At 43.9% G+C, this 15,781-nt stretch overlaps 1 protein-coding gene and 1 pseudogene across 1 annotated transcript; both read right to left on the reverse strand.

The window, feature by feature from the left end:
* Positions 1 to 773: 773 nt before the first annotated feature.
* LOC117886127 lies at positions 774 to 1,709 on the reverse strand (annotated as a pseudogene).
* A 7,104-nt stretch (positions 1,710 to 8,813) lies between these two features.
* On the reverse strand, positions 8,814 to 9,821 carry LOC117885524 (olfactory receptor 10A4-like). Its single transcript, XM_034786796.1, has one exon. It carries the CDS (start codon positions 9,804 to 9,806, stop codon positions 8,814 to 8,816), a length of 993 nt encoding a protein of 330 aa, XP_034642687.1. The 5' UTR covers positions 9,807 to 9,821.
* Between the last annotated feature and the right edge of the window lie 5,960 nt (positions 9,822 to 15,781).

Genomic DNA, 15,781 nt, shown 5'->3' on the forward strand with positions numbered 1-15,781 from the left:
GAACTGGAAGTCCTGGCACAGTCAGGGAACTATGATGTGATTGGAATAACAGAGACTTGGTGGGACAACTCACATGACTGGAGTACTGTCATGGATGGATATAAACTGTTCAGGAAGGACAGGCAGGGCAGAAAAGGTGGGGGAGTTGCGTTGTATGTAAGAGAGGAGTATGACTGCTCACAGCTCCGGTATGAAACTGCAGAAAAACCTGAGAGTCTCTGGATAAAGTTGAGAAGTGGGATCAACAAGGGTGATGTTGTGGTTGGAGTCTGCTATAGACCACCAGACCAGGGGGATGAGGTGGACGAGGCTTTCTTCTGGCAACTAGCAGAAATTGCTAGATCACAGGCCCTGGTTCTCATGGGAGACTTTAATCACCCTGATATCTGCTGGGAGAGCAATACAGCGGTGCACAGGCAATCCAGGACATTTTTGGAAAGTGTAGGGGACAATTTCCTGGTGCAAGTGCTGGAGGAACCAACTAGGGGCANTGTGTGTAATAAACTCCTATGCTTGACCTCTACTTGGTGTAGATTTATGTCCTTCACCCCATATCAAGATTGTAGAGATATTATAATGTATACTTACCATTATTGGAATGTGAATAAAATAAATCCACAGATAATTATAAGAGTTTGACCAAACATAAATTGGTATTTTAAAGGTAAAAGATACAGGTTATGAATGAGATTGGTTAACTTTTTATAGGAAGTTCATGTATGAGAATAATTATAACATAAACATAATTTAAATAAAGTGATAATTAAGAAATATTATGTTTTTATTTTACTCCCTGAAAAAAGCATTCGGCTTATCAGTGTTCTGATGGCCTTTTTCATCTCGGCGTTTCTCAGCGTGTAGATAATCGGGTTCAACATTGGTGTGATTACAGTGTAAATGACTGAGGCCAGCTTGTCCATGGGGAATTTATGGAAGGACTGAGCATAGATGAAGATTCAAGGTATGAATGTTAAGCTCGCCTGGGCTCCGCAGGTGGACAGAGCCTTGCGCTTCCCTTCAGTGATGTCTGTTATGAACTTTACTAAGATGACAGTGTAGGGAATGAGCAGGAGGATAAATATTATTATGACAAGCACCCCACCATTAGAGACCATCAGCAACTCAACCAAGTAGATATCCATGCAGGCCAGTTTGATGACTTGAGGGACATCACAGTAGAAATTGTCCAGGATGTTTGGACCACAGAATGGCAACTAGAGGATCAATCCAATCTGAACAGCAGAGTGAGCCAATCCACCCAGCCGTGCCCCTGCCACCAGCCCCACGCAGACACCACGGTTCATGATAATCAAGTAACACAGTGGTTTATAGATGGCCACATATCGATCAGCAGCTGTCATCATGAGGACACCAAACATTGCACCAGCGATGAAGTGGAAGAACAACTGGAGGATGCAATCGTTGAATGAGATGGTTCTGCTCTGGGAGAGGAGACCCAACAGCAATTTGGGAGCACTGACTGATAAGTCTCTGACATATAGGAAAAGTAAGTTGGCCAGCAGGAAGTACATGGGGGTGTGGAGCCGTTGGCTGGTGATCACAGTGGTGATGATGGTGAAGTTTCCCAGCCAGGTTGTCAGATAAACTATGAAGAAACTGACGAAGAGGAATCACTGTACCTTGGGAATTTGGGTGAGGCCCAAGAGGACAAATTCTGTCACTGTGGTGGTGAGGTTCTCTTGCTCCATTTTGTGTCCTTACATTATACCTGCAAAATGAATAAATAATAAATAATAGTTATAATAATGATAAAAAAGTTCTTGATTTTTTCCTCCCTTTATATTATGATATTGTCAATACTAACCTCACCTTAAGACCAATGTTGTGTTTGTGAGTTTCCTAATTTTCCTAAATTTATCACTTTGTCCTCAGCCCCACTGTAGGGGAACCCTGCTTTAGCAGACTCTAGGAGGGATTTGCAATCATGGGATACTTGGGGGTGAGGAGGAGTGGTCTGCTCACCAAACAGGCCCTAGAAAACCACAGACTTCAGTCATGACCTTGCACCCTTCCATGTTCTACAGAGTCTTCTTGGTGTTGAGAGGCCCTGTCCTGGGAAGGAGTGGGTTGCACTTATTCAGAGGTTCTCAGAGTCCACGGAGTCTCAACATGAGGGTCACAAACACATTTCCGGTGGTCACAATACTACACATATTGCTCAATGGCAGGGAGATCCCTGCTAGATGAGAGGGGATCTGGATTGGAAAAGCTTGAGAACCACTGATTTAGGAGATTCATATGCTGAATTTATGGACTCACTATCAGAGCTACTGAGCACCTGCAATCCACATTAACACAGCAAGCAACTTTGTCCCTTTCTAGTGGCTCCTCCACAGAAGAGGTTTGAGCCTCATTGAGTGAAGTGCGAAGAGCAGGTGCACCCTACCTCTGGTCACTGTCTTTTTTATCATGGTGCCTATGGCTTGTGGTGCTTGCCTTTAAATCCCAGCATTTGAAATTGTGAACACAAAGATTTCCATGTATGCACTTAGACTGAGATGTTCAAAGGAATCACACGATGAGGACATCTGATTGCCATTAAAACTTTGGAAATTTTCTAGAAGCTGATTGAGAAATCTATCATTTCCTGTGAAATATTTTTATGGAAAAATGGTATTTTTTGTATAAACTTTTTAATGGGGAAATTTTAAAATGAAACAAAATAACCATATTAACTTCATTCCTATGTAAGCCCTAATTTTTACTTTGATCTCATTCATACTGAAATTTTAATTCAATTCATCTTTCAAAAGTACAAAACATTTGGGTTTAAATTAGTGATTTTTCAATTTTCCATTTCCCCTGTCCCTTTTTCTTACCCATCTTTAGTTTGCCATTTGGAAAAAATGGGGCAGAAGAAAAGTCAAGAAGTGGGAGAAAGTGACAAAAATGACCTTATCTCGCTTTTTGCCAGTTTGTAAATTTATGTATTGAAATGATTGATTCAAAATTTAATGAAAAAAATAATTTTCTTTCTAATTTTCTGTTTGTTTGGTATTTTTAAAATATTTAAAACAGATTTTCCCATCCACAATTTGTTGGCAAAATTATTTATGTATTCATTTATTTTTGCCAAAGAATGTCAAGCAACTGTAAAAATCTCACTGTAAAGGACAGCAGCATGTTGTATGGGGGGAGGGTGGCTTTGTGGGTAAGCCTTGGTTTTGGACTTTGGGGAGCTGGGTTCTATACCCACCCTCCCATAGACAATCTCTCTGACCACGGTTAACTCATATCCTCTCCCCTCTGGGATTTTCCAAGAGAATTAGGAACTTAAGTGCCCATTGTTCTTCACTGAGAGTTTTTTGCCTGATCCTCCAAACATCCTTTGACATTCACAGTCTCTGTGCCTCAGTTTCCCTTACAGACATGAGGATAATATTACAGTCCCCCTCTTTTGCTGTGAGGCACTCAGGTACAATGGTGATTAGGTGGACAGCCTGGGGGGAAACCAACACAGATGGGATCCATTGCCTGGGAACTCAGAGACTGCCTTGTCTGGTCCAGTTCTTACGACATGGATGTTTGAGTGGCATATCCATGAGAACTGAACTCATGGCTGGAAAACCTGAGCTTTTACTGGTTAATAATAAAAATAATAATAATAATAATTAATGGAGTTATCCCTGGTGTGAAGGGCTAACTGTACATGGTGAAACGGTGGTAGGAACAAGCCTATGAATCAACTGCACCAATGGTTACTAACCCGAGGATCTCAGAATGACCAAGGGGGCCCCACTGCACTCTGCTACACGTGGGGGATTGTCCGGGATCCCATGCCACAGAAGTGTTTGGCAGCCTGGAGATGGAGGAGACCCTGCAATGGCTGGCCAAGCAGCGGGAGGAGGTTCAGAAGGCAATGCACAGTTTTCAGCAAGCCCACCAGCTGGAGAGACAGGTCTTGCTCACCTGGCAGGCAGAACAGCAGAAGAGCCTGCAGGACTTCATTCGGGAGCAGGCCAGCATAGAATCATAGAAGATTAGAGTTGGAAGAGATCTCAGGAGGTCATCTAGTCCAACCCCCTGCTCAAAGCAGGACCAACTCCAACTAAATCATCAGGGCTTTGTCAAGCTGGGCTTTAAAAATCTCTAAGGAAGGAGATTCCACCACCTCCCTAGGTAACCCATTCCAGTGCTTCACCACCCTCCTAGTGAAATAGTGTTTCCTAATATCCAACCTAGACCTCCCCCACTGCAATTTGAGACCATTGCTCCTTGTTCTGTCATCTGCAACCACCGAGAACAGCTGAGCTCCATCCTCCTTGGAACCCCCCAAGACAGAGGTGAGGCTGACTGGTCTGTAGTTCCCCAGATTCTCCTTTTCCCCTTTTTTAAAGATGGGCACTATATTTGCCAATAGTCTGGGACCTCCCCCGATTGCCATGAGTTTTCAAAGATAATGGCCAATGGCTCTGCAATTACATCAATCAATTCTCTCGGCAAGGTGGATGGGGGCTTGCAGCCCTAGGCATTCATCCAAAAGTTAAAGGACTGGGCAACCCACTGGCTGAGGCCAGATGCTCAGACAGTGGGGGAGATCATGGATGTGCTCCTCCTAGAGTAGTTTTTACAGGGCCTCCTCAAGAACATAAAGCTGTGGGTGAGGATGCACCAAGCGAATATAGTCAAGGTGGCTGTAAAGCTTATGGAGGAGTACACAGAGGAGGACTTCCTCAGGAAGGAGAGATGGCAAAGCAAGGAAGTGGAGATGGGGAGAAGGCCCAGAGAACCTCCATCTGGGAAGGGCCTGGAGAAAAAATGGGAGGACACCCGAGGGGAACCCACAGGGTCCAGACCGGTGGTCTGTTGGCAGTGCGGATGATTGGGACACAAGAAGGGGAAGTGCCTGCACATGGATTGTGGGTGGGTGGAGTTTGTGGCTTGGAAAACGCTGGAGTGCAGGGATAGGGGCAGAAGCTGTCCACTATTCCAGTAATGGTGAGGAGGAAACCCCAGCAAGGCCTGGTGGACTCGGCCTTGGCCTGCTGTCTGGTACAAAGGAAGCTGGTGAGGTCACACTGGTGGATTCCTGGTGCGAAGATTGATGTAGAATGCATCCACAGGAATAGGAGGCAATACCCTATGATCCAGGTGCCCCTTGAGATTTGGGACAGGTATAAGTGGCAACTGGTCAAGGTAGTAAAGGGCCTAACTTATCCAGTGGTGGTGGGTATGGACTGGGACTCCTTTCCAGGAGGGAAGGTTGGCAGAGGGATAAAACCCAAGAGAAGAAAAAGGGGAGATCCCCTGAAGACAGGGGTAGAGATCCCCGAGCAGGAAACCCCTAGACAACAGAGGTCGAGAAGGGAGAGGGAAGTTATGGATGAGATGTCCACCCTAGGGTCCTCAACCAGAGAGCAAGGCCCAGCAGAGGCCCTTATTAGCTGACCCCCAGAGGAAGACAACCAGGCCCCATTGGACGAGCTTGCAGGACAGGAAGCCCTAAGTGTCCAGGAGAGGACCAGGACCAACGCCGAGCTCCTGATGGAAAGGAAAGAGGGAAAAACAGGGGATCACCCACGGGGCTGTGAATGGTGTGAGGACCTGTGGGTTGCGGTGGATCTGTGGCACCATCCACATACCACCATGCCCGCACCCCCCCACCCCCCCACACACAAAGTAATTTCTGGGGTTGGAGGATGAAGGAACCGCACACAGCAAACCATGGAATTGACGCAAAAGAGGGGGAAAGATTCCCCCGTAGAGCTCCCCCCTGCCCCCGGTACAGGAAGGAAAGGTCGCAGAGGGGAAAACCTGGTGGTTGGAGAAGGGGGGGAACATTCTTCCATCAACCTAGCTAACATTGCTTGGGGAAGTTGAGTTACGACACTGACAGAAGAACCCCTTCCATTGCTGTGGTTTCTTCTGCGTAGCCTCTGCACAATACATTATGGCAGCATAGCTGAGCTCTGAGCTCTTACTATTGTGCTCCCTTGAGCTACACCCCCCCCCAAATGCAGATGGTCACCACAATGCATCACTTAAGAGCCAAATCCAATGTTCATCAGGTGTCTTTCTATTGACTTTAGTGAGCACTTGGTCTGACCCTAAAGACCAGATTTTCAAAAGTATTTAGGTGCCTACAGATGCAGATATGCACCTAATGGGATTTAGAAAGGTTCCTAAGGAGGTTAGACATCACATTATTTCAATTAAATGAGAGCTAGGTGCTAGGCACTGTTGAAAATCCCTCTAGCCACCTATGTGATCATTAGGCACCTACATACCATTAAAGATTAGAGCCCATAGGCACTTAAAACACAGATAGGCTATTAATGGGATTTGTCAAAATCATTCAGATGATTAAAGCTCACTAAAGGGGAAGAAAAAGGGGAGATCCCCTGAAGACAGGGGTAGAGATCTCCGAGCAGAAAACCCCTAGACAACAGAGGTCGAGAAGGGAGAGGGAAGTTATGGATGAGATGTCCACCCAAGGGTCCTCAACCAGAGAGCAAGGCCCAGCTCTAAAACCTCACTAAAAACCTTTTTGTATATTTGAATGCATTTAAAAATCTGGTCCTAGATCTGGTTAGGTGCTTTGAAAATCCTACAAGGTGCTTATTTGCATCCTTAGGCAACCTAGGCACTGAGTTTCCATTTGATTGTTCAAATCCCCTAGCTGGCTTTGAAAATATCAGATTTGACCCTTAAAACCATCTATTATTTGAACAAGTTTCTTGGAACCTCAGGCTCTTTCCCTTCAGGTCCAAAGGAAAGGCAAAAATAATTTGATTTAATTTAAGTTGTTGGATGGGTGTGAGGGCGCTGGGTGGTGGTAGTGGCCAGTGATATACTGGAGGTCGGACTAGATGATTTGATGGTCCCTTCTGGCCTTAAATGCTATACTGCTTGCTTATGTTGTTAATTTATTTTCTAGACCACCAAATATTTTGTTTTGGTCCTGAAGAGACAAACAATAAATAATTGTACTTGATCAAGTTACTTTTTATTTACAGAACATTTCAACTGCCTTTGGGTGATAAAAATTTTTTCCTTACAGACAGAAATACTTGAATTATTTTATTGTCAATTACAAGCTTTCTTTCTTTCTTTCTTTCTTTCTTTCTTTCTTTCTTTCTTTCTTTCTTTCTTTCTTTCTTCTACATTATTGCACCATACATGGAAATTTATATCAAACATAAGGGAACGAAATCATTCTCTGAGCAGTTTATGATCTATAGCTTAATTAAACATAGAACAAAAAATAATATGGAAGACATGGGGAAGATGATATTACTTGAAAATACTTGGGGCTTGTCTACCAAATAGCTGGAAGTTGAAGCTAAACAAATTCAGACTGGAAATAAATTGTACATTTTTAATTAACCATTGGAAAAAATTACTGAGGTACGTGGTGGATCCAATCAAGACAGGATTTTTTTATAAAAGTTATGCTCTAGAAATTATTTTGGGGATGTTCTATGGCCTATGTTATACTGGAGATCAGATTAGATTATCACTGTGGTTCTTTCTGGCCTTAGAATCTATGAATCTAGATGGACTCCAGACAAGATATATTATAGGTGCCAGTGGGAGAAAACCCTATAAAAGAGGTTACCCAATACTTTGCATTACAAGACCCCATTTTTAATTCCTTATAACTTCCTAAAACTTTAACCATTTGGGCTGAAATTTTTCATGTTGGGTGTCTGCCTCAGTAGGAAATTTTCTTAAGAGTTCCACACAAAAAAAGGTTCAGTCATTTCCAAGCGAGAGATTATGGGAAAATACATTGGTTCCCCTGTGTTAACAAAGGGAAAGAATTCTCTTTTCAGACACTCAAGCACCGGTAAGCATTGAAGCAGAGAAATTAAATATGCCGGGGGCCACCCTGGTGTCAGAGATGCACCTTTTGCTGGTTTCATGAAACAGCACCCAGACTTGGCCAAGTTATGAGCATTTGGGAAAATCTCAGTTTCTACATGCTCAATAGATGCTTCTTAGAGTTCCGGGCTTAGAGCTCCTATCCATCCCCACAGAGTGTGCTCCAGCTCCAGGCTAAACTGGCAATGTTGGACTTCCCTGGAAATTGCAGATATCACACTAGATGATCAAAATGGTCCCTTATTACCTTAAAATTAATGAATCTATGATATACACCATAATCTTACAATCTGATCTGCTAGTAAAAAATGCCATGGAAGGCAAGAAAGAGCCGTCTCCCAGAGTTGTTGTGTGACCTGATCAGCTTAGGCATTGAAAAATCTATCCATGTCTTATATAGGAAGCCTGCATAAGAGCTGAGGCATGTTATTTAAAATTAGGCCAGAGGGAGCACTGGCAAAATGCATTTGACAGCCAAAAAACCCCAACCCAACCTAAAACCTAAAATGCTGCACTGGGCAGCCAGAGCAGGAAAAGGGGAAGCCTAAATGGATTTTTCTGTAGAGCTGGTTGGAATTATTGAAGTATTAAAATTTTGATGAAATTTCAACAAACCAAGGTGAACATTTTATGAAATGTTTCTTACGTTAAGATTTTTTTTTTTTTTTTTACTTTGACATCTCAAATTTTGAAGATATAAAATCAGGATACTACTTTGACTAAAGATTCTCATTTGATTTTTCAATGATCTTTATATCTGGTCAAAAGGTTCTGACTATCAAAATTTGACGAAAGTTTTATTTATTTATTTACTTGTTTCATTAAAAAAAAAAAGGTTCTCTTCCCATTTTCCCAACAGGTTTAAAACAGGTCAAAGTTTTTCAAATGGCAAAATTCCAATTAAAAAAGTGAGGGTCATCGGGAGTAATTCAACAAAATGTTTATGAATTTCCCTCATTCACCCTGTTTTAACTAACTATATCTTTCATTCTCTGATTTCTCTGGTTGTGTGAAAAGATGCTCTTTTCTATTGTTTTTCTAAAGGCTCCCTTCACCTCTTTGTTCCTCAGAGTGTATATTATGGGGTTCAACATTGGGGTCACAACTGTGTACATGAGGGAAATCATTTGATCACTCTCTGGGGTGGAGATAGACTTGGGCCTCAGGTAGGTGAAAAGGGCCGTTCCATAGAACAAAGTCACCACCATGAGGTGGGAGGAGCAGGTGGAGAAGGCTTTACGCCTTCCCTCTGCCGATGGCAGCTTGAGGATGGTGGAGATAATGTAGATGTAGGACAGGATTATCAGCAGGAAAGGGCTCATGATGAACAGCACCGACACAGCCAACACCACAATTTCGTTTTTGGATGTGTCCGTGCATGCCATCTTCACCACTGGTGGGATGTCACAGAAGAAGTGGTGGATGCGGTTGGAGCCACAGAAGGGCAGGCTGAAGATCCACGTGGTCTGAGCTACTTCCACCGAGATGCCGATGGTCCATGAAGCAGCTGCGAGCTGTGCACATGCCCGAAAACTCATGATGGTTCTGTAGTGCAATGGTTTGCATATGGCTATGTAGCGGTCGTACGCCATGGCTGCTAGGAGGCAGCATTCTGTGAGGCCCAGGATGGTGAAGACATACATCTGGGCAGCGCAGCCTGCAATGGATATGGTCTTTTGCTCCACCAGAAGGTGAGCCAGCAGCTGAGGGACCACACTGGTGGTGTAGCAGATTTCCAAGAAGGACAGGTTCAGCAGGAAGAAATACATGGGGGTGTGGAGTGATGGGTTTAGCTTTATAAGGAGGATAATGAGCAGGTTCCCCACCAGGGTAACCAGGTAGGTGACCAGAAACACCAGAAACAGAAGGATTTGGAGTCTGGTAAGGTACGAAAACCCCACCAGGATGAACACATCAGAAATGGTCTGGTTCTCATCAGGCTCTCTCTCAGAATATGTCATCTGCTGGGGTGGCAAAGAGAGAGACAATGGAGCTGAATCTGAAGAATACCATATATGTGCATTTGAATCATACAATTCATACTGGTTTCCTATGTGTTGGGATGCTTCAGACAAAAACCTGCTGCAGTTCTATATGTAACTGGGCCCAATCATCATCGAGTGTAAACTGTTGTAGCTGCATTGATATCCATCAAGCTATGACAATGTAGATCAGTTGGAGATATAACTGTGACACTGCTTCCCATATTTTTCATAGTAATAGTATGATATGATTGTGTCATAACCTAAATACATTAGGATTATGTGGGGTATCATTGGAATGGTTATGATTTACTGAATATGATTAGCTTATTTGCATTCATGTATCATTGTTGTATCTAAAGTCAGCAATACTTACTATACATCTGTACTACAAAAGTGTTTGCACCTGGGGAATGCCCACTAGACAGAATGCAATCAGTCTGGCCGGCTAGCTGGGAACAAGTCTATGGACCATTAGGAAGAACAATAGGTCTTTGAAGATGCTAATCTCTCACCTTCCTGGGAAGCTTTCCAGGGATGCTACAAACTGCCTCTGACTTATGGCTGCTTTGACACTACAGGGTCATGTGTTCAAGTCACCTGGTACTGGTTTCCATGATAAACCACCAGTATTTTTCCACTGAGGGGGATGGGAATCACACTGAAAGACAAAGGATTCCTGCCATATGTAAATATTATTTAAGGGAGGGGAGTGAGATAATTGGGGTTCATTCTTCACTGAATCCCCACCCAGGATGACTGCTGGAAACATCTAAGGAACAAAGATAAAGGGGGGGGATAAGGACTGAGGCCAGGCTGATAAGGTGTCTGACCTGTGAAAGAAATACCTGGAGTTTTAAACTGCAAGCAAGAGCAGCTGCTTTCAAGAACCTCTGCAATCTGCTTAAATCAACATTTAGGGTGAGAAATTACTACTTGTAACCAGTTTCTTTAGTATATTAAGCTTATGTTGTGTTTTTGTTTTATTTGTTGGCTAATCATAGAATCATAGAAGATTAGGATTGGAAGAGACCTCAGGAGGTTATCTAGACCAACCCCCTGCTCAAAGCAGGACCAACACCAATTAAATCATCACAGCCAGGGCTTTGTCAAGTCGAGCCTTAAAAACCTCTAAGGATGGAGATTCCACCACCTCCCTAGGTAACCCATTCCAGTGCTTCACCACCCTCCTAGTGAAATAGTGTTTCCTAATATCCAACCTGGACCTCCCCCACTGCAACTTGAGACCATTGCTCCTTGTTCTGTCATCTGCCACCACTGAGAACAGCCGAGCTCCATCCTCTTTGGAACCCCCCTTCAGGTAGTTGAAGGCTGCTATCAAATCCCCCCTCATTCTTCTCTTCTGGAGACTAAACAATCCCAGTTCTCTCAGCCTCTCCTCATAAGTCATGTGCTCCAGACCCCTAATCATTTTTGTTGCCCTCCGCTGGACTCTTTCCAATTTTTCCACATCCTTCTTGTAGTGTGGGGCCCAAAACTGGACACAGTATTCCAGATGAGGCCTCACCAATGTCGAATAAAGGGGAACGATCACGTTCCTCGATCTGCTGGCAATGCCCCTACTTATACAGCCCAAAATGCCGTTAGCCTTCTTGGCAACAAGAGCACACTGTTGACTCATATCCAGCTTCTCGTCCACTGTGACCCCTAGGTCCTTTTCAGCAGAACTGCTACCTAGCCATTCGGTCCCTAGTCTGTAGCAGTGCATGGGATTCTTCCGTCCTAAGTGCAGGACTCTGCACTTGTCCTTGTTGAACCTCATCAGGTTTTTTTCGGCCCAATCCTCTAATTTGTCTAGGTCCCTCTGTATCCGATCCCTACCCTCTAGTGTATCTACCACGCCTCCTAGTTTAGTGTCATCTGCAAACTTGCTGAGAGTGCAGTCCACACCATCCTCCAGATCATTAATAAAGATATTAAACAAAACCGGCCCCAGGACCGACCCTTGGGGCACTCCACTTGAAACCGGCTGCCAACTAGACATGGAGCCATTGATCACTACCCGTTGAGCCCGACGATCTAGCCAGCTTTCTATCCACCTTACAGTCCATTCATCCAGCCCATACTTCTTTAACTTGGCGGCAAGAATACTGTGGGAGACCGTATCAAAAGCTTTGCTAAAGTCAAGGAATAACACATCCACTGCTTTCCCCTCATCCACAGAGCCAGTTATCTCATCATAGAAGGCAATTAGGTTAGTCAGGCACGACTTCCCCTTCGTGAATCCATGCTGACTGTTCCTGATCACTTTCCTCTCCTCTAAATGTTTCATAATTGATTCCTTGAGGACCTGCTCCATGATTTTTCCAGGGACTGAGGTGAGGCTGACTGGCCTGTAGTTCCCCGGATCCTCCTTCTTCCCTTTTTTAAAGATGGGCACTACATTAGCCTTTTTCCAGTCATCTGGGACCTCCCCCGATCGCCATGAGTTTTCAAAAATAATGGCTAATGGCTCTGCAATCTCACCCGCCAACTCCTTTAGCACCCTCGGATGCAGTGCATCCAGCCTCATGGACTTGTGCTCGTCCAGTTTTGCTAAACAGTCCCGAACCACTTATTTCTCCACAGAGGGCTGGTTACCTTCTCCCCATGCTGTACTGCCCAGTGCAGCAATCTGGGAGCTGACCTTGTGCGTGAAGACAGAGGCAAAAAAATCATTGAGTACATTAGCTTTTTCCACATCCTCGGTCACTAGGTTGCCTCCCTCATTCAGTAAGGGGCCCACACTTTCCTTGATTTTCTTCTTGTTGCTAACATACCTGAAGAAACCCTTCTTGTTACTCTTAACATCTCTTGCTAACTGCAACTCCAAGTGTGATTTGGCCTTCCTGATTTCACTCCTGCATGCCTGAGCAATATTTTTATACTCCTCCCTGGTCATTTGTCCAATCTTCCACTTCTTGTAAGCTTCTTTTTTGCGTTTAAGATCAGCAAGGATTTCACTGTTTAGCTAAGCTGGTTGCCTGCCATATTTACTATTCTTTCTACACATCGGGATGGTTTGTTCCTGCAACCTCAATAAGGAATCTTTAAAATACAGCCAGCTCTCCTGGACCCCTTTGCCCTTCATGTTATTTTCCCAGGGGATCCTGCCCATCTGTTCCCTGAGGGAGTCAAAGTCTGCTTTTCTGAAGTCCAGGGTCCGTATTCTGCTGCTCTCCTTTCTTCCTTGTGTCAGGATCCTGAACTCGACCATCTCATGGTCACTGCCTCCCAGGTTCCCATCCACTTTTGAAATGCATTGGTTTCTCTCAACATACCAAAAAAGAGCTAGGGCCAGTTCCTTTGCTGGTGTAAACCTTAATAGCTCCATGGGTATGCAAAGAGCTATACTGATTTACACCAGTGGAGGATCTTTGTCTAATCACCTTGCTATAAAGAATTTTACAAGAAAGAAGATCCTACAATGTATGAAAAGACGATTTCCACAAATGTTTTATTTCTAGGTTATTTGTTGACAAGGAACTTCCTAATAAAAGGCATGACAGTGAAATGACAGAGTTGAAATAAAAATGAGCAATAACAAATATTGTATTGGGCATACGCTTAGCATGTTCAATATGTGGCACTCAAGCAATGAATCAAATAATAGTGAGCTACAAAGGGGGAAACTGGGAAGGATCAGGGGAATGATGGGGTGAAGAGACTGGGTTTACATAGCGAGTCAGTATACCTGATACCTGAAACTCTGCCATAACTACAGAACCATTCTCCTGGAAATTGAACACACTCAAAAACTCACACACATTCAATGAAATAGAGAAAATTAAATCCAACAACCAAAGCACACTGTAGTGTACACTATGCCGAGTACACAATTTAAAATAAAAGAGAATATTTTTCTCTAAATAGGGAGCCTTGGAGAAGAGGTTGAAATTCTTCTGCCTCTCTTAAGATCTAATTTGGGGAACCTCTATTGATGTTTGTGAGTACTTTCCTCAGCACGACCATTGCAGTACATGCAGAGCTGGCTGGAAAATGGAATTTCCATCTCATGGGAAATTCCAATATTCCAATATTTATTTTCACCCTGAATCTATACAAAAAGTTGAAATAGTGAAAACCTTAATTTCAATTCAGAAGAGTCCACATGAAATCGAATGGAAAATTGAAAAATTGCCAGCAACATCAATGTTTTCTCATGGAAAACATCAATATTGATATAACCATATTTTTCAGAAGGGATTTGGATTTATTTCTTTATTTAATGTCTGACATTTTGAGTGGCTCTAAATAAATGTAGAAATTTACTCACCATTAGGAATAAGGTCTGTATAGTTGCTTGTCACTGGCAGTTGAGTGATATTTTCTGAGCTCTTCAAGGCATCTGGACACTCCATTAGTATACCTGAGAACATGAAAGCAATTAAAAAAGCATACATTATGAGAAGGAAGGTTTGAGAAAATTCATCTAAAAGAGACCACCATTTAACTAGTTGTATTCAAAATGATAGAGTCAGATATGAATAGATAGATAGATAGATACACAGACACAGCCCCTGTGCTCAGACACACATTAAGATTCTCTGCCCATGTATGGAAAATTCAAATGAAGAAACCAATGACATGATCTTGCTCCCATTGCAGACTGGGGCACAACACCCATGGACTTCAGTGGGAGATGGTGGGGCCTTAAGTCATTCATTTATAACCTACCTTGTTTAAGAAGAATAGTTCTATCTCCTAGCTAAAAGCGCAATATGTGTTGAAGGAAAGAGGTGTTTTTATTTCATTCACTGGCTTCTGGGACCTACTCCCTGAAGGAAATTTCTTATAATATTCCTCAGAGGAACAACAATGCTGCATCAAACTGCAACAAAACAAAATACACTAGGGCAATCATTTCAGAGGGGGTGGTAACATCATCATCATCATCATCATGTATTTTCTAGATGAAAATTGTAATGGGATTTACTAAGTGTGGTAAATTTTGTGATACTATTTTGTCTGGAAAGAGGAATGATTTGTCCAAGGCAACACAACACAAAGAGTCAGCGGCAGAGTCAGTAACAACACCCAAGGCTTATGACTCCAGTTACCGGATGTTCATATTGTGTGCCCCACTCCTGTCTCAGACCCATGATTAGAACCCAGGAGATCTGATTCCCAATCCCCACTACTCTAAACATTACACCCAACTCCCCTCCCAGAGCTGGGAACAGAACCCGGGAGTCCTCACACTCAGACTCTACTGCTCTTACCAAAGGGTCCAATTCCCTCCTTGAGGACCAGATACAAAGTCCATAGAAGTCAGTGGGACTATTCCCTTTGATACAGAAGTTTGCAGTGGAACCAGAATAAACTCTATGTGGAAGCTGAGAGGTGCTAGTGGTTAGTGCGCTTCAGGGAGTGGGGTGATGGGCTCATCTGGGAGCACTCTCATTTCTTCGACAGTTCTGACCCCATAACTCCAGCATGGCCAAAGGGGGCTGAGGCTTTCCTATTGCGAGTGGGGTGGGGTGCTCAGTTTGGGGCAATCTTCCCCCTTAGTCAGTGTTGCTAGCAATACCCCAGTGTAGCACTAGGGGGGGGTGCTAAAATACAGAGATGGGCCTGGAGGGCGCTGTAGGATGTTCTTAGGTTGATGGATCCCAATGTCCCAGCTCACCAGTAGGGGGCGCTGTACTGCAGGGAAGAGGGTAGATGACTCATTAAGGGACATTCTCCTCTGTGGGTCAGTACTAAACCCAGTGCTCCAGCGCAGCTCCAAGCAATGACATGTTGCAAGGAGCTGGGTGGGGTCTCACTTGGGGGGCACTCTTGTCACTTGGTCCATGCTGACCCCTTGTGCTTCAGCAGGGCACCACGTGGCCCTGTGCCGCAAAGGGCAGGGTGAGGGGCTCACCTGTGGACCTGCTCCCATCAGAATCGCTGCTTACCACAGTGCTCCATGATGGCGCTCGGGGGCCCTGTGCTGCAGAGGGTGGGTAGGG

The sequence above is a fragment of the Trachemys scripta genome, chromosome 12, assembly GCF_013100865.1.
Source record: "Trachemys scripta elegans isolate TJP31775 chromosome 12, CAS_Tse_1.0, whole genome shotgun sequence".
NCBI lineage: Eukaryota > Metazoa > Chordata > Testudines > Emydidae > Trachemys > Trachemys scripta.

Bases quoted from the DNA above. Each gene is read 5' to 3' on its own strand.
- LOC117885524 (XM_034786796.1), bottom strand. From the start codon at position 9,806: ATGACATATTCTGAGAGAGAGCCTGATGAGAACCAGACCATTTCTGAT.